Below are 20994 nucleotides of genomic sequence, written 5' to 3'. Positions count from 1 at the left end.
TGGTTAAGAGATCGTTATTTAATTTATTGTTCCACTCATCCAATGAGTCTTCTTGGCTATTTTGAATTTTAATATTTTTAATACTATTTAATAAATCTAAATTTCTGTTCATCATTTATTTTAGAGGATTTCTTTGTGTATTTGTTCTTTGATAGAGCTATGTAGGTTTATAATTTACCTAGGTCCTCCATGCAGGATAATCTCATTATTCTTGCATCTTGGGTTTTTTTCAACAAAATCTTCCCTTCTCTGACCCAAAGGAAAGCGTAGTTTTTCTCAACTTTCACTTTTTTAGCTTCGTAAAATAATTTACGGTAGTAAGCTGATAAGTACTCGTTGACATAAATGGAAGATTCATTGGTACTATTTCTCACAATGTCTTTCACTTTTAGATAAATTTTATCCTTTTTAATCTTACCATACACAGAGTTCCTTATCTCCGGTGTTCTGAAACTTATCAGAAGTGATGTTGAAGCACGTTGGCTGTCATTATTTTTGACCGATCTAAAAACAATGAGACTATAGGTAGGTACCTAATATGTATTCCTCATTAAATATGAGAAAAAAGGTAAAAAGAAAGCTCCTTGTGCCATTCCCAAGCTTTTCAAACACCAAATGGGTTAACTGGAAGAGAGCCGTCTTAAAAATTTTTCATTCAGGTCTATTCTTTAAATTATCTTTTCAAACTAAGAGGAAACGAAAAATAACAAGAGCGCGTTTTCTAATTATCGCCTTCCTCTTTCGAAATCATTGCAGTTCGTCTCTTTTTGCTTCGTTTTGTCTGCCTATACCCCTCCTTTCTTCCTTTCTCTCATTTCTCGATTCTTTCACCATTCAAGTCGTTTTAATCATTTTCATATTCCTCGGATTAGAGCAATGAGAAGATTGGAGGAGAAGAAGAAGAAGAAGAAGAAGAAGAAGAAGAAGAAGAAGAAGAAGAAAAAGAAAAAGACGAACGAGAAGTGGAACTGCCTTCTACGAAGTAAAATGTAGACGAGAAAATGGAGGAGGAAAGAGAGAAAAAGAAATAGAGATAGAAAAAAAATAAGCAAAAATTGGGAGGAAGAAGAAGAAGAAGAAGACGATCGAGAAGTGGAATTGCCTTCTACGAAACTAAGAAAACATTGTGGGACCATTCCGTTCCAACAATCACATTAAGCAAGAAAAGATATTTTTTTGGTGGATGTGACAATATTACAACCAACATAAACTTACGGTAAACCGACGCCTTGCTGTTCGAAAATCTGTCCAGCCCAATTTTTTATTCAACTTTGACAGAAACTTCGACTTTAATATTTACATTCGTGTCAGTTCTTTCCAGAGACTTTCGATTTTTTCGCTTTTATTGAAGTGTGCCTACCGACCTACCTTTTTTTAGGCAATAGGTAGGTACTTTGCCTATGCATACTCCTATCCACAAATAGAAAACTCACTTACTTCCTTCTTTGCCTGTAATTTCTCTCATTTTAAAGTTCTTTCACTTTCTCTCCCTTCCTTTCCTTCTTCTTTCTCTCTCGCTTTACAAGGCATTATCGAAAACTCGGCAACTTCTTCAAGCTCAATATCAACAGTCTAGGGAGCAAAGTTACCATCTTGAACAGAAAATTGCCTACCCTTCTTATTGTAAAATGAAAACATAAAACGAAAAATAAACAAACAAAATAAAGAAAAAGAAAATGAAGAACACAATTTATTGGGAAAAAAGGACAAAAATAAACAAACGAATGAGAAAATGAAAAACGAAAAAAAAGGTGAAATCTTAGAACTAGGACTTAGAATTTTCTGGCTTACCAGACTAGATTGGGTACTAAGAATAATTTAAGTACAATTTTGCCGCTTGGAAAATCGCTAAAACTAAGACAATATGCGTAAGAATTACATAAATGCAAATTATAACATACCTATTTATCATTACATTTTACTATTCGAACTTATAACCATGGAGCTAGTCATAAACTCGCTAAAACTAAGACAATATGCGTAAGAATTACATAAATGCAAATTATAACATACCTATTTATCATTACATTTTACTATTCGAACTTGTAACCATGGAGCTAGTCATAAAATCGAAAATTACAAGAACTAGTGGACACTAAATCATTTAGTAAGGAATCTCCTGAGTCTATCATTTCAAAGAACAAAATACCTAATTCATAAAACAAAGTAGGTACCTAAGTACTTAAAAATTAAACTTTTGTCACATTAAATTTAATCCTATGTATAAATTAATTAAAGCTTCTGTCTAAATTTAGCTCATTAATAGAAATTAACGCACTACATCCTTTTCTACAGACTAGAAATAACTACTGAATGGAAACATACACCCTAAAGTACAAGTACATGAGTTCACTTGTTCAAAATAATCAAATTAGGAGCTTTCCCGGAAGCTACGATTACTATGCAATCTTTGCATCTGATTGTTTAAGTACTGAACGTGAAGAATCGATCACCTACAAGATAATGTAGACCTACACTTGTACCTGTACTACCTCTTGTAGCCTGTTCCACGAAAGTATGGTATATTATAAGTTGGTATAAAGCACTGTCAGTGTAGGTATAACATAAGACCTTGCTTAGACTGCTGGAGTAAAGGGACTTTTCAGTCTTATTCTGACAGTATGTATAAACAAGGTATATTCTATTCTATTTTCGTTTACAAGATGGCTTTCCTACACTAATGATTTTCATCAGACCATACTTTCATGGAACAGGCTACTGCTCATTATACATAGAGACCAAAGTAGTTCCAAGGAATAGGAAAGCTTCTGTCTAAATTTAGCTCATTAATAGAAATTAACGCACTACATCCTTTTCTACAGACTAGAAATAACTACTGAATGGAAACATCCACCCTAAAGTACAAGTACATGAGTTCACTTGTTCAAAATAATCAAATTAGGAGCTTTCCCGGAAGCTACGCTTACTTTGCAATCTTTGCATCTGATTGTTTAAGTACTGAACGTGAAGAATCGATCACCTACAAGATAATGTAGACCTACACTTGTACCTGTACTACCTCTTGTAGCCTGTTCCACGAAAGTATGGTATAATATAAGTTGGTATAAAGCACTGTCAGTGTTGGAATAACATAAGACCTTGCTTAGACTGCTGGGGTAAAGGGACTTTTCAGTCTCATTCTGACAGTATGTATAAACAAGGTATATTCTATTCTATTTTCGTTTCCAAGATTCAAGATGATTCAAGAAGATTCAAGACAAGACAAGAACAAGACAAGAATACTTTTATGGAACAGGCTACTGCTCATTATACATAGAGACCAAAGTAGTTCCAAGGAATAGGGCCCTGGTTCATATCACACACTGCACACAGAATCATTTTTCTCATTTCTGAGCGCTCACAAATTGAATGACTGAGAAGTCGCGCTCCTTAAGCTTCTGCTAATCGACTTGGACATACGACGGATCATCAGGGTCTGAATTATCATCCTCGGACACAGGTTGTATATCCCTCTGACACGAACACTCCAAATGTTTGTTCAGATACGACTTGAGCGCGAACGTCTTATGGCAGAGGTGACACTCGTAGTTTTTGTTCCCGGAGTGCGTTTGCATGTGCGCGCGCAGGTTAGATCGGTCTGCAAACGCTTTGCCGCAATGCGCACAGCCGTATGGCTTTTCCCCCGTGTGTGAGCGCAGATGACCAGAAAAAGCAAAGAAAACACGGTATACAGAAGGGATGAGGCTTTTCCTGATAGTCTAGGAAGGATTTCTTGATGGTTTACGAAGGATTTGTTGATAGTTTCAGAAGAATTCCTTAAAATTGGAGAGTTCCCCGGACGTATTCTGAAAGGTTCCCTGTTACTGTTGGTCTACGAAGGATTATTTCACAATTTCTGAAGGAGTTCCTTGCTAGTTCCTGACGGATTAGTGATGCTTTGATATGAAGAATTTCTTGAGAGTTTCTGAAGTATTGAAAAATCTCTTGAATTTGAAGGATTCCTTGATTTGTTCTGAGGGATTCCTTGATAGTTTCTAAAAAATCTCTTTCAAGTCGTTCAATAATTCCTTGATAGTTTTTCAAGAGTTCCTTACAGGTCTTTCAAAGATTGCCTGATGGGTTTTGAAGATTTCTTTGAAATTTAAGCATTCCTTGAAGACAGACTTCCAGGATTGAACAACCTTGCTGTTCGAAAATCTGTCCAGCCCAATTTTTTATTCAACTTTGACAGAAACTTCGACTTTAATATTTACATTCGTGTCAGTTCTCTCCAGAGACCTTCGATTTTTTCGCTTTTATTGAAGTGTAAAAGGTAGGTCGGTTGTAGGTACATATATGTATGTACCTACAACCATACGAGTATATGTACCTACAACCGACCTAACTTTTTTTAGGCAATAGGTAGGTACTTTGCCTATGCCTAGGTACTTATATCTACGAATACCAAAGTTACGTACTTCCTTCTTTGCCTGTAATTTCTCTCATTTTAAAGTTCTTCCACTTTCTCTCCCCTCCTTTCCTTATTCTTTCTCTCTCTCTCTCTCTCTCACTCTCTCTTTCATCATTTATTAAAAAAGAGAATCTTCTCATTTATTCTGGCTTAACCTGTTCTTGTCTAAGAGTGTTCAATGTTGCGTGCATTTATCATACCCCTGTTTTTAGAGAAGAAATCCTATACGAAAAATAGGCGATGGGTGCCTGAATTCGGTCCATTCTACTCAATAACTTACTGGGTGATGGTTCAATGAAGCGTAAAAGACACTCAGAAGAAGAGCCCATTCAATAAAGCGTAAAAGACACAAACCCCCTTATGGTCCCCCAACCCCAAACAGACCCGGTGTAGACCAAACTTCAATGAGCAAATATCCTTTAGGCGTTTGAATTGTTTGCCAAAACCCATCAAAATTGGACACAGCCATTTAGGAGTTATGGCCAAACAAAGAATATAGAAAGTCGAAGAAGGGGCCCTCCGAGGCTCCCAAAGGCCCGATAATGCTATTGACTCCTGAGATTCGTGTGGTCTGTGTGCTAGGTACTTATGGGTTAAGGAAAGTTTCATTTAGCTACTTGAAAATTGGATTTTTCTCCAAGTCTCCCTTTTCTCCTCTCTTCTTCCTTCTACTTAGTTTTCCAATCATTCTGTTAGGTAGTTTTTTTTTGGAAATGAAGTTTTTTTATTTTTCCAATTCTTGAACTTTTTTTTTGCTGAATAGATTTTTTTTCTCTATGAAGAGCTGTGTCGAGTTTTGCAGTTACTTGCACTCTGCACTTCTCAACAATGCTAAATCAGATTAACAGAAAGGAGTTCACTTTATACGATTTTCTGTCAACTTAGCAGATTTTCAACTTTTGCACGTCAACAGTTTTTTCGTCGCTTTCATTGAGACGAGTGACTAGAGTGACATTGAACTTTGTACCATTTGAATGTAAGTTTTGCACCAAAAGTATTAATAAATTCTTTCTTTCCTCTCTCGAGTGCAATGTTTAGTAAACATGTAGAACAGTCATAATAAATTATTTGAACATTATTTTCCCTTCTAATTGGTTTGTGTGTAATGCACAGGCAGTTGTGACAAATGTAAAATATAGGTATGCTAAATATTCGTAACCGAATTTTGGTAATAATGTCCTAAGGCTAATAGGTACCTATTAGTACTTTCTGAGATTTACCATGACTGTGTCGAGTTTTGCAGTTACTTGCACTCTGCACTTCTCAACAATGCTAAATCAGATTAACAGAAAGGAGTTCACTTTATACGATTTGCTGTCAACTTAGCAGATTTTCAACTTTTGCACGTCAACGTTTTTTGTCGCTTTCATTGAGACGAGTGACTAGAGTGACATTGAACTTCTTTCAACTTTATATTATTTGAATGATTATTGAAACTGTGATTGTGAGCTTTGCACCAAAAGTATAAATAAATTATTTCCTTCCTCTCTTGAGTAGAATGTTTAGCAAACATGTAGAACGGTCATAATAAATTATTTGAACACCCCCCCCCCCTTCTTATTGGTTGGTGTGTCATGAACAATTGAACACTGTACAGGCAGTTGTGACAAATGTAAACTATGCTAAACATATGCAAAATTCGTATTTTGGTAATAATGTCCTAAGTCATTCTTATGTCATTTCTAAGTCATGATTATGTCATTTCTTCTTACCTAATCATGTAAATTCCAACGAGCATACATACCTGCTTATGTCTCGACAGATTCGAGCTTGTTGCATATTGCTTTCCACAGTCTGAGCATTTGAACTTCCCCATCTTACTCTCCACCGGCTCTTCATTACTAGCCCCTCCTGCCCTGGATGTGTAGCTCCTCTTCGACCTCCCATCTGCTACATGAGAAGCATCATAAGTATAAACAGTAGGCATTATGGTATCTTTGGCACTGGGTGACCGCTCTTTGGAGTCTTTGCTATTGCTGTCGGAATGGGTGAGGTTATTGCTACTCGTGTTCTCTTCGGAGCTCGTCGTGTTTGCCTGTTCGGAATTGTTCGGGTTGTAATTCTCCGCGTCGGACGAACACTCGGAAGGATAGGAATTGTAGAAATGAATCACAGGTGGCGGCTTTGTCTCGGTGGGCGTGGAAGGCTGATCGTCCGTCCAGCTGATTTTCTCTTCTTTGATCGACTTGACGGAGCTGATCAGCTCGGGGACGTACAGGGGTGGCAGGGATCTGGACAATTCCAGAAGATCGTGAGCAACTTCAGTTTCTTCGGCACTTCGTTTGGAGTTTTCGGATTGCTCTTGAGATTCCTTGGCTTTGGTTTCATCTGGCTTTGGTTTAGAATCGTTGGGAGCTGAAACAGTCAAAAGGTAATGAAATACCATTAGTTATTGTTATCATTATTTGTTTTTACAAAGTTTGAATTCATTATACTAGAGTTATTCGGGAACGTACAGGGGTGGCAGGGATCTGGACAATTCCAGAAGATCGTGAGCAACTTCAGTTTCTTCGGCACTTCGTTTGGAGTTTTCTGATTGCTCTTGAGATTCCTTGGCTTTGGTTTCATCTGGCTTGGGTTTGGAATCGTTGGGAGCTGAAACAGTCAAAAGTAATGAAATACCATTAGTTATTGTTATCATTATTTGTTTTTACAAAGTTTAAATTCATTATGGAGTTTCTCGTAATCGTAATACAACACATAGGTACCACAGTTCCCTTTTACCCTTGGATCCTCGCCTGTTTGGAATCTCGGAAATATGGAGAAACAAAATGGTATGGCACTTAAATCCTAACTTACTATTTTTACAATGTACTCGTGCACAAAAAAAAAAAAAAAAAAAAAAGATATCCTGAGAAGAGGAATCCAGAACATAGACCTAAGGGATAGATGAAAATGTATCTGGAGTATTCTGGAGGTAAACTAGAGGAAAGGAAAATACAATTCCTGGAAAGAGGCGTCCAAATCAGGATGTCGATGAAATAATACATGGACATAATATTATGCTTCAAGATAAAACAATCGTAATAACTAGAAATGTAAAGAGATTTTCCGAGAAGGGAAGTCCATTTATATGTGCCAAGTTGCAATATGAAATGGAAATGAAATTGCAGATGCCTCTTTCCACATTTGAAGGTTTGTGTGATTTTGGGAACACCCGGCACAGAGTTTTGACAGCGTAGTGTGTTGATGCAGATTGTATGTTTTAGCTGATGCTGATAAACAATGCTGTCTGATTTGAACTGACAAAATTGTTCTACAGTATATGGTAGGATGAAGTTTATTGAAAAAGTTTAATTTTACATTACCTATTTGATTCCTCGTTCCATGTGCACGTCCATACATGGTTTGGGCCTTTGGTCTGGGTACCCTGAGGGTTGAAGGCTAGAGATCATCTGAGTCAATCTTGCTTTATGAAGTGCATGTTCAAATTAGAGCATCAACAATAGTAGACTCTTGAGCGAAAACTGGAAAGGCGACCACGGGATGAGGTTAAAACCTCGGGCAATTTCTACCACCGAATCAACTTTATCAAACAATTAGCGATAAAATTCCATGACTCAACTGTGATTTAACTCACGACCTCCTGTCTACCAAGCGAGCGCCTTGACCTTACGCTACCGGGGACATGGAATTCTTCCGGCTTCCAGGTTTGATGCTTAGTTAGACGAAACGTGGATCTCAAACGACCCAGCGACCCTGTTTATCGCAGCAAACAATTATACCTCATCGCGAACTGTGCAAATATAAACAATCTCCCTTTCCGAATCCTCATTCCCCTCCATGACAAATTTGGAGGGGAAATAGATGGATTCATGGGGTGGGGGGCAACATTTCGCTGCCATTGTGTCGCGGAAATCATTTAATTTACTAGCATTTTTTTCTTCAAATCTAAACAAAATGTTAGGAATCTACTTTCCGTCTATTTTGCTTTTTCGTGATTTTGTTTTCTTTTCTCATCAGAATTTGATTTTGAATAACTCGAATAAAGTTCACCAGTGCTGTAACTGGAGGGGACTGTATGAGTTTTATAGGAGCGTTAAGAAAATCATATCAAATCTTGGTGTTTCCAGATTCAAGGTAATTTGAATGGGTAATAAATTGTAAATAACCATTGAAGATAGAACCGACGCGACGTCAATAGGCATCGGGGAAAGCGAAGAAAGGCATGACACCGATCGCCAAGAAATCGAACAAGAGGTATATCAAAATTACCAACAGAAGGTACCGACACACGAAGACAAGATCAAAGAATTTGGCAAGACAGACTTGAGGAAAAATATCTTGTAAAATTTGCCAGAAAAATAGCTACCCTTGACAGAATAGACCTTCTTTCGGGGCCTATCTCCAGAAGCCTACTCCACTGGTCTGTAATCCAACTAGATAAGTTAACATAAAAGCTATAGGTACACTATGCACATCGTATGTTAGAGTTAACATAGGTAAATATGTATGTTGTACCTGTGTTCATGTGTACAAGAAAAATCTTATTTACAACTTTTCAAATTTAGCATCAGCCTGGGTATCCCCCGCCGTGTAGTGTAGCGCAGAGTTGTGTAATAGAAAAAGCAAAGAAAACACGGTATACAGAAGGGATGAGGCTTTTCCTGATAGTCTAGGAAGGATTTCTTGATGGTTTACGAAGGATTCCTTGATGCTTTATGAAGGATTTGTTGATAGTTTCAGAAGAATTCCTTAAAATTGGAGAGTTCCCCGGACGTATTCTGAAAGATTCCCTGTTACTGTTGGTCTGCGAAGGATTCTTTCACAATTTCTGAAGGAGTTCCTTGCTAGTTCCTGAAGGATTAGTGATGTCTTGATATGAAGAATTTCTTAAGAGTTTCTGAAGTATTGGAAAATCTCTTGAATTTGAAGGATTCCTTGATTTGTTCTGAGGTATTCCTTGAAAGTTTCTAAAAAATCTCTTTCAAGTCTTTCAATAATACCCTGATAGTTTTTCAAGAGTTCCTTACAGGTCTTTCAAAATATTGCCTGATGGGTTTTGGAGATTTCTTTGAAATTTAAGCATTCCTTGAAGACAGACTTCCAGGATTGAACACGTAAACTAGCGATTTATATGCACCCTGTTTTTAAAAACGGGAATGTTTCTGCTTTCCACTTTTTTCTCCTCCCTCAAGAATCTTCTATTTGTTTTATGCTTACGAACATTTTGAGACTTTTGTAGAGCCTATTTTTTCACGTACCCAACATTCATACAAGATGCAGTGCTGTGTGGTTTACATCTTTTAGAGGTATGGAAGTTCAAATTTGTGTTCTGAAAACTTCTTTCAACTATCACAATTTCAAAGGGCTATTATTTAATTTAGTTCTCGAGGATCAATCATACTAGAAGGTTGAGGGGTTTATGTAGGTTGTAGGACCTTTCTCACTTTTGACATCTGACGTCATAAAGAACGGACGAACATTGCATCGGATTAATAAAAAAACATTCTAGATGTATATTTTCGAAAATTTCAAATTCATAGGGATCCTAGATTCAAGGTAAGGGAATAAAGCTTTCACCAGCTCTTCCTAATATTCGACACTACTTTTCTTATGGCGAAACACTAGGAAATATGAAGAAGAAGACAAAGTGGGAGAAGAAGAAAAACCAGGAGGGAGAGAAAAGGTACAAGGTTGAGGAGGAAGAGGAGGAGATAAAAGCAACACAAACAAAAACAGTCACAAAAGTCGAGCTTGTTGCCAAGTAAAGCATCATGTGGTGAACAAGTTGTTTTCGTGCTGATAGGAAAACTTGCGACATTATGCTGAAAAGGGGAAGAAGGAGAAGAAAGGAGCTGCCATCTAAACTACCCCGAACAAGTTATATTATTGCGGTTCTCCAACTTTTTGTTTCTTCACGAACTTTTTCTACCGAAAATTCTTCCCTGTCTGGGTGCTGTACGCATCAGTTAGCAACTTCCCACACATGGACTGTTTCTGTTTTCTTTCAGAAGATAGCAATGAGAATGGTGTAGGTGTACCTAGGTAAACACTGGACGAAACAAAATCACTGCAGCCACATACTCGTACTTTGCAGATTTGTGGCTTATAATGAGATACGGCGTGTTACGGCAAGTATGTACTTCAGTCTACCCACCATCGCGTCATGTGTAGGTCTAGGTATGTTGCATCTTGAAGCGTGACCAATTGGGACAGGTATTACATTTTCCGAGCTAACATCAGGAGCCTAATCACTAATCAGCACCAAGAGCTTTCAGGAATCCCCGCATAGTTACAAATCAGCAAAAAATTGACCCTACCGAGTGCTGAAGCATCCAACAAGATTTCATTTCAGACTCTAGGTAGTGAACCGAGACTTTTGGGTGTTGACGTAACTTTTTTTCTTCAAATCTAAACAAAATGTTAGGAATCTACTTTCCGTCTATTTTGCTTTTTCGTGATTTTGTTTTCTTTTCTCATCAGAATTTGATTTTGAATAACTCGAACAAAGTTCACCAGTGCTGTAACTGGAGGGTGCAGATGACCTTGGAGCAGCCAGGGACGGGAGAACCGCTTGAAGCAGATCTTACACTCGTGAGTTAGCTTGTGCGTCAGCAGATGCATGGTGAGCGCCGGCATACTCACGTACACCTTGTCACAGTAGTTGCATTTACGTGCTGATTTGGAGTCCAAGGCGCGATGCGTCTGCAAACAGAAAGGTATGGATTTGTTTCAGAAAACTTTCTTTGGGGGTATTTTCTTGAATTCACTAATGCGATTCAATCCGCAGTGTCTCAGCTAGGAATGCAATAACTTTGTCAACTACACTATACCAGAACTAATAGCTCTTTTAGGTATGTAGGTGCGTGCAATATGTAGACATAGGTGTTTGACTGCAGTTTGAATTTCCACCTATTCAACTTCATCTTAGGTAAACAAACGTAGGCAGGTACTTAATCCAGTCTACACGCCTCCAAAATTTGCTTCACTTAGGCAAAACTTTACCGGATTTTTTCTGATGTTGTTGTTGGATGAACTTTCTTTGTTTTGTTTGGGTTCCTCTAGGTAAGTGTTTTGTGTGTTTGACAGAAGCCTGTTCGTGTCTAGGTCAATAAGTTTCTGCCTAAGCCTACGTAGAAAGGTAATCTACAATTTTTACCCTTTGCAAAGGAATTTCCTTCCATTTTCTTTGACTCTAACAAGGAAGTTATCAAATTGATTTCTATCACCATCATGAGTTGACGGAGATTTACTTTAACAACCATAGTTCAATACAGATATTTGTTATTAAAAACTAACGAGGACCTTCTTCTTTTCTACTGACTGTAAGCGCAAGTTAAAGGGATGTCTTCCTACGAGTATTAGTCCTATTTCTCGGAAGGATTTTCTTGGTAAACTACTAGCATGGGGCTATCAGCAGACAACTCTTGGGAGTGAACAGGTATTAAAGTCACAACTTGTTCACAAGTTAGTTTAGTTGTTTAGTTTAATAAATTCTCCTTCTTAAAGTCTAGGTACAGGTTTTGACTTGATGAAGATTAATCTCTCCTTTTGTAAAAAAAGTTCATTTTAGAAGCTGCTCAAAGTTTGTTTTTCATATTATACAACATTAAGATGAAATCTCTTAAGTAGAGTTTACGTCTGTGTCGAGATAAAATCCGCCCCGGGCGGGAATCGAACCCGCGGCCTAGTGCTTACAAGGCAGACGCACTACCAACTAAGCTAACTAGGCTGGCTTGACTGCAGTTTAAATTTCCACCAATTCAACTTCATCTTAGGTAAACAAACGTAGGCAGGTAGGTACTTATGTAATCCTGTCTATACGGCTCCAAAATTTGCTTCACTTAGGCAAAACTTTACCGGATTTTTTGTTGTTGTTGTTGGATGAACTTTCTTTGTTTTGTTTGGGTTCCTCTAGGTAAGTGTTTTGTGTGTTTGACAGAAGCCTGTTCGTGTCTAGGTCAATAAGTTTCTGCCTACGTAGAAAGAAAGGTAATCTACAATTTTTACCCTTTGCAAAGGAATTTTCCTTCCATTTTCTTCGACTCTAACAAAGAAATTATCAAATTGATCTCTATCACCATCATTAGTTGACGGAGATTTACTTTAACAACCATAGTTCAATACAGATATTTGTTATTAAAAACTAACGAGGACCTTCTTCTTTTCTACTGACTGTAAGCGCAAGTTCAAGGGATGTCTTCCTACGAGTATTAGTCCTATTTCTCGGAAGGATTTCCTTGGTAAACTACTAGCATGGAGCTATCAGCAGAAAACTCTTGGGAGTGAACAGGTATTAAAGTCACAACTTGTTCACAAGTTAGTTGTTTAGTTTAATAAATTCTCCTTCTTAAAGTCTAGGTACAGGTTTTGACTTGATGAAGATTAATCTCTCCTTTTGTAAGAAGATTAGAAAAATACTCAACATTGTTTGAATATTGGACAACCACAATACCTAGTAGTAGCCTACTACTGGGGTAAAAGGAGAGGGGGGGATTTCTTGAGATTTTTTTGCTCCCTGCCTGTTGCTTGTTACTTGTTTGCTGCTATGAGTTAGGTATTTGCTTCTACTGATTGGTTGGGAGGGAGGGAGGATGAGATAGAGATAAAGAGAGAGAGAGAGAAAGAGAAAGAGAGGGAGAGAGAGAGATATGATTATAAAGTTACCTACCTATACCTATGCACTACTATGCAGATATCTCATTACAACATCATGTTGATCATATACAGAATTTGCGAGTTACCTAAGAGTAAGTATTCTTAACAAGGCGCTCGCCGTGAATTCAATCCCAGTTGAAGATTAGAGATATTGTAAATGTTACAACAGAACACCCAAATAAGCATCATTCAATAGGATAAGGAAAGTCGTGTGATGTTCACACCAGATTTTTTTCTCTATGAAGAGGGGGGATTTCTTGAGATTTTTTTGCTCCCTGCCTGTTGCTTGTTACTTGTTTGCTGCTATGAGTTAGGTATTTGCTTCTACTGAGTGGTAGGGAGGGAGAGAGAGAGAGAACGAGGGAGGGAGGAAGGGAGAGAGGGAGAGAGAGAAAGAGAGAGGAAATAATGAGTTCAAAGTTACCTATCTCATTATAACATAATGTTTACCTATAATTATAATAAATTTACGAGTATTCTTAACAATACAGTATCATTATCACTGATGTATTTAAATGTCTCTGTGGTGTAGAGTTCAAGACGCCTGGTAATCAAGAGGGCGTGGGTTCAATCCCATCTGAAGATTAGAAAAATCATCAAGATTGTTTGAATATTGGACCACAACAATAAGTACCTAGTAGTAGCCTACTCCTGGGGTAAGAAGATTTCTTTAATCCTACAACAGCAGTTCAAATGAACACTATTATTCTTACCAAGCAACAAAACCATTTGTATATATGTAATTAGTTATGTTTTATATGTTCCAGAAACATTGTTCCTGCCTGCAGGGTTAATAACTTAAACGATCAGTTAACTTCGTAAAGGATGAAGATGCAAAAGGTCAATTCAGATTAGACTAAAGGGAATCGGTAAAATGTTCCCCACGAAAGTTCAAAGTCCCTAATTGAGTCCCTAATTGGGTTTTCATGCGGTTTTGACTTTCCGTTCTAATATGCATATTCCCTTCGGACTCTGGGCTGTGCTGGATAATAGACATAATTATTAAGAACGCTCCAATTGTAGATACCAAGAAGACTAGTATTTTCATCTTGGTGGTTACAAGGCATCGAAGATTAGAAAAATACTCAACATTGTTTGAATATTGGACAACCACAATACCTAGTAGTAGCCTACTACTGGGGTAAAAGGATTTTTTTACTTCCTTTTTAATCCTACACCAACAGTTCAAATTAATGAACACTATTATCCTTACCAGTACATAAGAAACGGAACCATTTGTCTATTAACAGATCCAATACTTCCAATAGGTTTCTTTTGTATGTTTCTGCCTGCAGGGTTAATAACTTAAATGACCATGTAACTTATGTAACTTAAAGGATGAAGATGCAAAAGGTCAATTCAGATTAGACTAAAGGGAATTGGTAAAATGTTCCCCACGAAAGTTCAAAGTCCCTAATTGAGTTTTCATGCGGTTTTGACTTTCCGTTCTAATATGCATATTCCCTTCGGACTCTGGGCTGTGCTGGATAATAGATATAAGAACTCTCCAATTGTAGATACCAAGAAGACTAGTATTTTCATCTTGGTGGTTACAAGGCATTATCGAAAACTCGGCAACTTCTTCAAGCTCAATATCAACAGTCTAGGGAGCAAAGTTACCATCTTGAACAGAAAATTACCTACCCGTCTTATTGTAAAATGAAAAATATAAAACGAAAAAGAAACAAACAAAATAAAGAAAAAGAAAATGAAGAACACGATTTATTACTACGATCTCAAGAGGAAGGCAGAAGACAGGGAAGCATGGCGTACTGCAGCAAACCAGCCTAATGGCTGTTAACCAATGATGATGATACTAGAGTTTCTCGTGATCGTAATACAACACATAGGTACCACAGTCCCCTTTTACCCTTGGATCCTCGCCTGTTTGGAATCTCGGAAATATGGAGAAACAAAATGGTATGGCACTTAAATCCTAACTTACTATTTTTACAATGTACTCGTGCACACCGTTAAAACAATGCACGGGATTATCTAGATATACCGAGAATGATAAAAGGAAATATGAAGAAGAAGACAAAGTGGGAGAAGAAGAAAAACCAGGAGGGAGAGAAAAGGTACAAGGTTGAGGAGGAAGAGGAGGAGATAAAAGCAACACAAACAAAAACAGTCACAAAAGTCGAGCTTGTTGCCAAGTAAAGCATCATGTGGTGAACAAGTTGTTTTCGTGCTGATAGGAAAACTTGCGACATTATGCTGAAAAGGGGAAGAAGGAGAAGAAAGGAGCTGCCATCTAAACTACCCCGAACAAGTTATATTATTGCGGTTCTCCAACTTTTTGTTTCTTCACGAACTTTTTCTACCGAAAATTCTTCCCTGTCTGGGTGCTGTACGCATCAGTTACCAACTTCCCACACATGGACTGTTTCTGTTTTCTTTTAGAAGATAGCGATGAGAATGGTGTAGGTGTACCTAGGTAAACACTGGACGAAACAAAATCTCTGCAGCCACATACTCAGCGGGTTTGCGGCATACGATGAGATACGGCATGTTACGGCCGTATGTATCTAAGTCTATCACGTCATGTGTAGTTCTAATTACATATATTGTATCTTGAAGCGTAACCATTTGGGACAGGTATTACATTTTCCTAGCTAACATCAGGAACCTAATTACTAATCAGCATCAATAGATTAATTCAGGAGCTTTCAGGAATCCCCGCATAGTTACAAATCAGCAAAAAAATTGACCCTACTGAGTGCTGAAGCATCCAACAAGATTTCATTTCAGACTCTAGGTAGTGAACCGAGACTTTCGGGTGTTGACGTAAAATCAACAATAGTAGACTCTTGAGCGAAAACTGGAAAGGCGACCACGGGATGAGGTTAAAACCTCGGGCAATGTCTACCACCGAATCAAATTTATCAAACAATTAGCGATAAAATTCCATGACTCAACTGTGATTGAACTCACGACCTCCTGTCTACCAAGCGAGCGCCTTGACCTTACGCTACCGGGGACATGGGATTCTTCCGGCTTCCAGGTTTGATGCTTAGTTAGACGAAACGTGGATCTCAAACGACCCAGCGACCCTGTTTATCGCAGCAAACAATTATACCTCATCGCGAACTGTGCAAATATAAACAATCTCCCTTTCCGAGTCCTCATTCCCCTCCATGTCAAATTTGGAGGGGAAACAGATGGATTCATGGGGTGGGGGGCACCATTTCGCTGCCATTGTGTCGCGGAAATCATTTAATTTACTAGCAGGTACACAGAGCACTGCTCAGGGGAGAAGCGCATCAACAATAGTAGACTCTTGAGCGAAAACTGGAAAGGCGACCACGGGATGAGGTTAAAACCTCGGGCAATTTCTACCACCGAATCAACTTTATCAAACAATTAGCGATAAAATTCCATGACTCAACTGTGATTTAACTCACGACCTCCTGTCTACCAAGCGAGCGCCTTGACCTTACGCTACCGGGGACATGGATTACAATGTACTCGTGCACACCGTTAAAACAATGCACGGGATTATCTAGATATACCGAGAATGATAAAAGGAAATATGAAGAAGAAGAAGAAAAAGAAAAAGAAGAAGAAGAAGAAGAAGAAGACAAAGTGGGAGAAGAAGGAAAACCAGGAGGGAGAGAAAAAGGTACAAGGTTGAGGAGGAAGAGGAGGAGATAAAAGCAACACAAACAAAAACAGTCACAAAAGTCGAGCTTGTTGCCAAGTAAAGCATCATGTGGTGAACAAGTTGTTTTCGTGCTGATAGGAAAACTTGCGACATTATGCTGAAAAGGGGAAGAAGGAGAAGAAAGGAGCTGCCATCTAAACTACCCCGAACAAGTTATATTATTGCGGATACGACTTGAGCGCGAACGTCTTATGGCAGAGGTGACACTCGTAGTTTTTGTTCCCGGAGTGCGTTTGCATGTGCGCGCGCAGGTTAGATCGGTCTGCAAACGCTTTGCCGCAATGCGCACAGCCGTATGGCTTTTCCCCCGTGTGTGAGCGCAGATGACCTTGGAGCAGCCACGGACGGGAGAACCGCTTGAAGCAGATCTTACACTCGTGAGTTAGCTTGTGCGTCAGCAGATGCATAGTGAGCGCCGGCATACTCACGTACACCTTGTCACAGTAGTTGCATTTGCGTGCTGATTTGGAGTCCAAGGCGCGATGCGTCTGCAAACAGAAAGATATGGATTTGTTTCAGAAAACTTTCTTTGGGGGTGTTTTCTTGAATCATTTACAGATTTACACAAAATGAACATGTATTTGCAGTAGGAATTATAAATTATATTACATAATTATATTAACATTATTTTATAAAATAACGACTTTCCCTTTACTCAATTTCATTTTCACTAATGCGATTCAATCCGCAGTGTCTCAGCTAGGAATGCAATAACTTTGTCAACTACATTATACCAGAACTAATAGCTCTTTTTATTTGTTTTATGCTTACGAACATTTTGAGACTTTTGTAGAGCCTATTTTTTCACGTACCCAACATTCATACAAGATGCAGTGCTGTGGTTTATTTTATTTTGCCCTCGAGGATCAATCATACTAGAAGGTAGGACCTTTCTCACTTTTGACATCTCACGTCACAAAGAACGGACGAACATTGCATCGGATTAATAGAAAAACATTCTAGATGTATATTTTCGAAAATTTCAAATTCATAGGGATCCTAGATTCAAGATAAGGGAATAAAGCTTTCACCAGCTCTTCCTAATATTCGACACTACTTTTCTTAGAGCGAAACACTCGTAGGAATATTATTAGGTGAGAAAGCAAAAAGTGTTTGTCAACATGTTATAAAACAAGTTTCTAACACACGTAGGTATAATATACATATATGTTAAATATGTCATGTTTATGTGTGTTTTTCATTCTTTTACTACATATTTAAATACGTAGGCCTGTAGGTATTTATTTTCCGAGGAAAAAAAATGTACCTAATTTATACGTTTAATATCTTGCCTACCTAAATCCAAAGGGGCCCGTTTCAAAATACCTAGTGTACCTGTTGTCGAAATTCCAAGTCCTCTAAAACAACTTTCCCCGGGACTTTATAAACCATGATCTCATAAGCTGTTTTCACTGTAAGCCGATACGCAACAAGTTTTACCTTTAATTATTATTTTCAAAATCTCCTTTTTACCCTCAACATTTTTGGATTTGATAAATGACGGAAAACACTAATTAGGCACTAAAAGAAAATTGGATTGACTTTCAAAGAGCAAAAGGGTAATTATTTTGATTGTGCAGCAATTAAACGAAACAACAAAAATCCGAACAAAGCTAACCCTTTCGGTGTTTTAGGTCATATTCTGGCATCGCCTGAAAGAAAAAAAAAAAAAATATATGAATACACTCCAAATGAATACACTTCAAAAGAAAATGGTTGAAAGCACTCTAGTAAAACATACACAAAAAGTCCAATCTAAGGCTTAGGTGTAGGGACAACTCCTAAAGGATAGGTTAAGCTTCTACGAATCTACTCTCGTACAAAGTCCACAATCGTCAAGACTTCAAGAGTGCTGGATTAAGACCTCCAAGACCGTATCAATCACCTATTGGAATATCCTCCAGGTTTGTCCAAAGGAACTTGAAAGGGCGAGTGAAGAGAAAGAAAAACATGGAGAAGAAAAAGCAGAAAAGCAAACGGCATCACGCACCATAAGCTTCACACGCAACAGTTGTAGAGCCAAACAAAAACAACACTCGTCATCTTCAAAGGGAAGAAATGGAAGAGAGTAGGAATATTATTAGGTGAGAAAGCAAAAAGTGTTTGTCAACATGTTATAAAACAAGTTTCTAACACACGTAGGTATAATATACATATGTTAAATGTGTCATGTTTATGTGTGTTTTTTCATTCTTTTACTACATATTTAAATACGTAGGCCTGTAGGTATTTATTTTCCGAGGAAAAAAAAAAAATGTACCTAAGTTATACGTTTAATATCTTGCCTACCTAAATCCAAAGGGGCCCATTTCAAAATAGTGTACCTGTTGTCGAAATTCCAAGTCCTCTAAAACAACTTTCCCTTTACTTTAACTTTATAAACCATGATCTCATAATCTGTTTTCACTGTAAGCCGATACGCAACAAGTTTTACCTTTAATTATTATTTTCCAAATCTCCTTTTTACCCTCAACATTTTTGGATTTGATAAATGACGGAAAACACTAATTAGGCACTAAAAGAAAATCGGATTGACTTTCGAAGAGCAAAAGGGTAATTATTTTGATTGTGCAGCAATTAAACGAAACAACAAAAATCCGAACAAAGCTAACCCTTTCGGTGTTCCAGGTCATATTCTGCTGTAGGCTGAAAGAAAACAAAACTGAATGAATACACTCCAAAGTTTCAAAAGAAAATGGTTGAAACTACTCTAGTCCAACATACACAAAAAGCCCAATCTGAGGCTTAGGTGTACGGGCAAGCCCTAAAGGATGGGTTAAGCTTCTACGAATCTACTCTCGTACAAAGTCCACAATCGTCAAGACTTCAAGAGTGCTGGATTACGACCTCCAAGACCATATCAATCACCTATTGGAATATCCTCCAGGTTTGTCCAAAGGAACTTGAAAGGGCGAGTGAAGAGAAAAGAAAAACATGGAGAAGAAAAAGCAGAAAAGCAAATGGCATCACGCACCATAAGCTTCACACGCAACAGTTGTAGAGCCAAACAAAAACAACACTCGTCATCTTCAAAGGGAAGAAATGGAAGAAAGGGAAGAGTGAAGGGAAAACGGTAGGGGAGAGAAGGAACATTTTATCCCTCATTAAAATTGAAGAGAAGGGGAAAAGAAATCTTGATGGAACAAAAGAAACTGCGAAGGGGGAATCGGATTTAAATTGAGACTCGGAGAGGGTTGAAGGAAAGTGTGAGAGATGATAATGATGTGGTTGAGATAAAGAAGTCATCGTCATTAGGGATTGGAATCAGGGAATCCAGTAAGATGGATGACAATGGATCTGGAGGTAGACTAAAGAAAAGTGGAAAGGTTAAAGAGATGTCTTGGAAAGAGGAATCCAGAACTTGGAACCAGAGAATTCAGGAGATGGATGATAAATATGACAATAGATATGGAGGTAAACTGGAGGTAAGATAAAAAGATATCCCGGAGAGGGTTGAAGGAAAGTGTGAGAGATGATAATGATGTGGTTGAGATAAAGAAGTCATCGTCATTAGGGATTGGAATCAGGGAATTCAGTAAGATGGATGACAATGGATCTGGAGGCAGACTAAAGAAAAGTGGAAAGGTAAAGAGATATCTTGGAAAGAGGAATCCAGAACTTGGAACCAGAGAATTCAGGAGACGGATGATAAATATGACAATAGATATGGAGGTAAACTAGAGGTAAGATAAAAAGATATCCTGAGAAGAGGAATCCAGAACATAGACCTAAGGGATAGATGAAAATGTATCTGGAGTATTCTGGACGTAAACTAGAGGAAAGGAAAATACAATTCCTGGGAAGAGGCGTCTAATGCTTGGAATTAGGATGTCGATGAAATAATGCATGGACATAATATTATGCTTCAAGATAAAACAATTGTAAATTGTAATACCTAGAAATGTAAAGAGATTTTCCGAGAAGAGAAGTCCATTTATATGTGCCAAGTTGCAACATGAAATGGAAATGGATGCCTCTTTCCACATTTGAAGGTTTGTGTGATTTTGGGAACACCCGGCACAGAGTTTTGACAGCGTAGTGTGTTGATGCTGATTGTATGTTTTAGCTGAAGCTGATAAACAATGCTGTCTGATTTGAACTGACAAAACTGTTCTACAGGATATGGCAGGATGAAATTTATTGAAAAAGTTTCATTTTACATTATTTGATTCCTCGTTCCATGTACACGTCCATACATGGTTTGGGCCTTTGGTCTGGGTACCCTGAGGGTTGGAGGCTAGAGATCATCTGAGTCAATCTTGCTTTATGAAGTGCATGTTCAAATTAGAGCATCAACAATAGTAGACTCTTGAGCGAA

The 20994-nt window shown here is 38.0% G+C and overlaps 1 protein-coding gene across 1 annotated transcript in view; it reads right to left on the bottom strand.

Moving 5' to 3' along the window:
* Positions 1-2848: 2848 nt before the first annotated feature.
* LOC103518423 (zinc finger protein 37-like) overlaps positions 2849-20994 on the bottom strand; it is a 51736-nt gene continuing 33590 nt past the window's right edge. The window contains exons 2-3 of the mRNA XM_008483488.2: positions 6156-6766; positions 2849-3719 (exon numbers count right to left, since the gene is read on the bottom strand). Coding sequence (XP_008481710.1) covers positions 3402-3719; positions 6156-6766 — 929 coding nt within the window. The 3' untranslated portion in view covers positions 2849-3401. The remainder of the gene's footprint in view (positions 3720-6155; positions 6767-20994) is intronic.

This window comes from Diaphorina citri, unplaced genomic scaffold (assembly GCF_000475195.1).
Source record: "Diaphorina citri unplaced genomic scaffold, Diaci psyllid genome assembly version 1.1 scaffold60, whole genome shotgun sequence".
Lineage (NCBI taxonomy): Eukaryota > Metazoa > Arthropoda > Insecta > Hemiptera > Psyllidae > Diaphorina > Diaphorina citri.
This window is presented reverse-complemented; position numbering and strand designations above follow the sequence as displayed.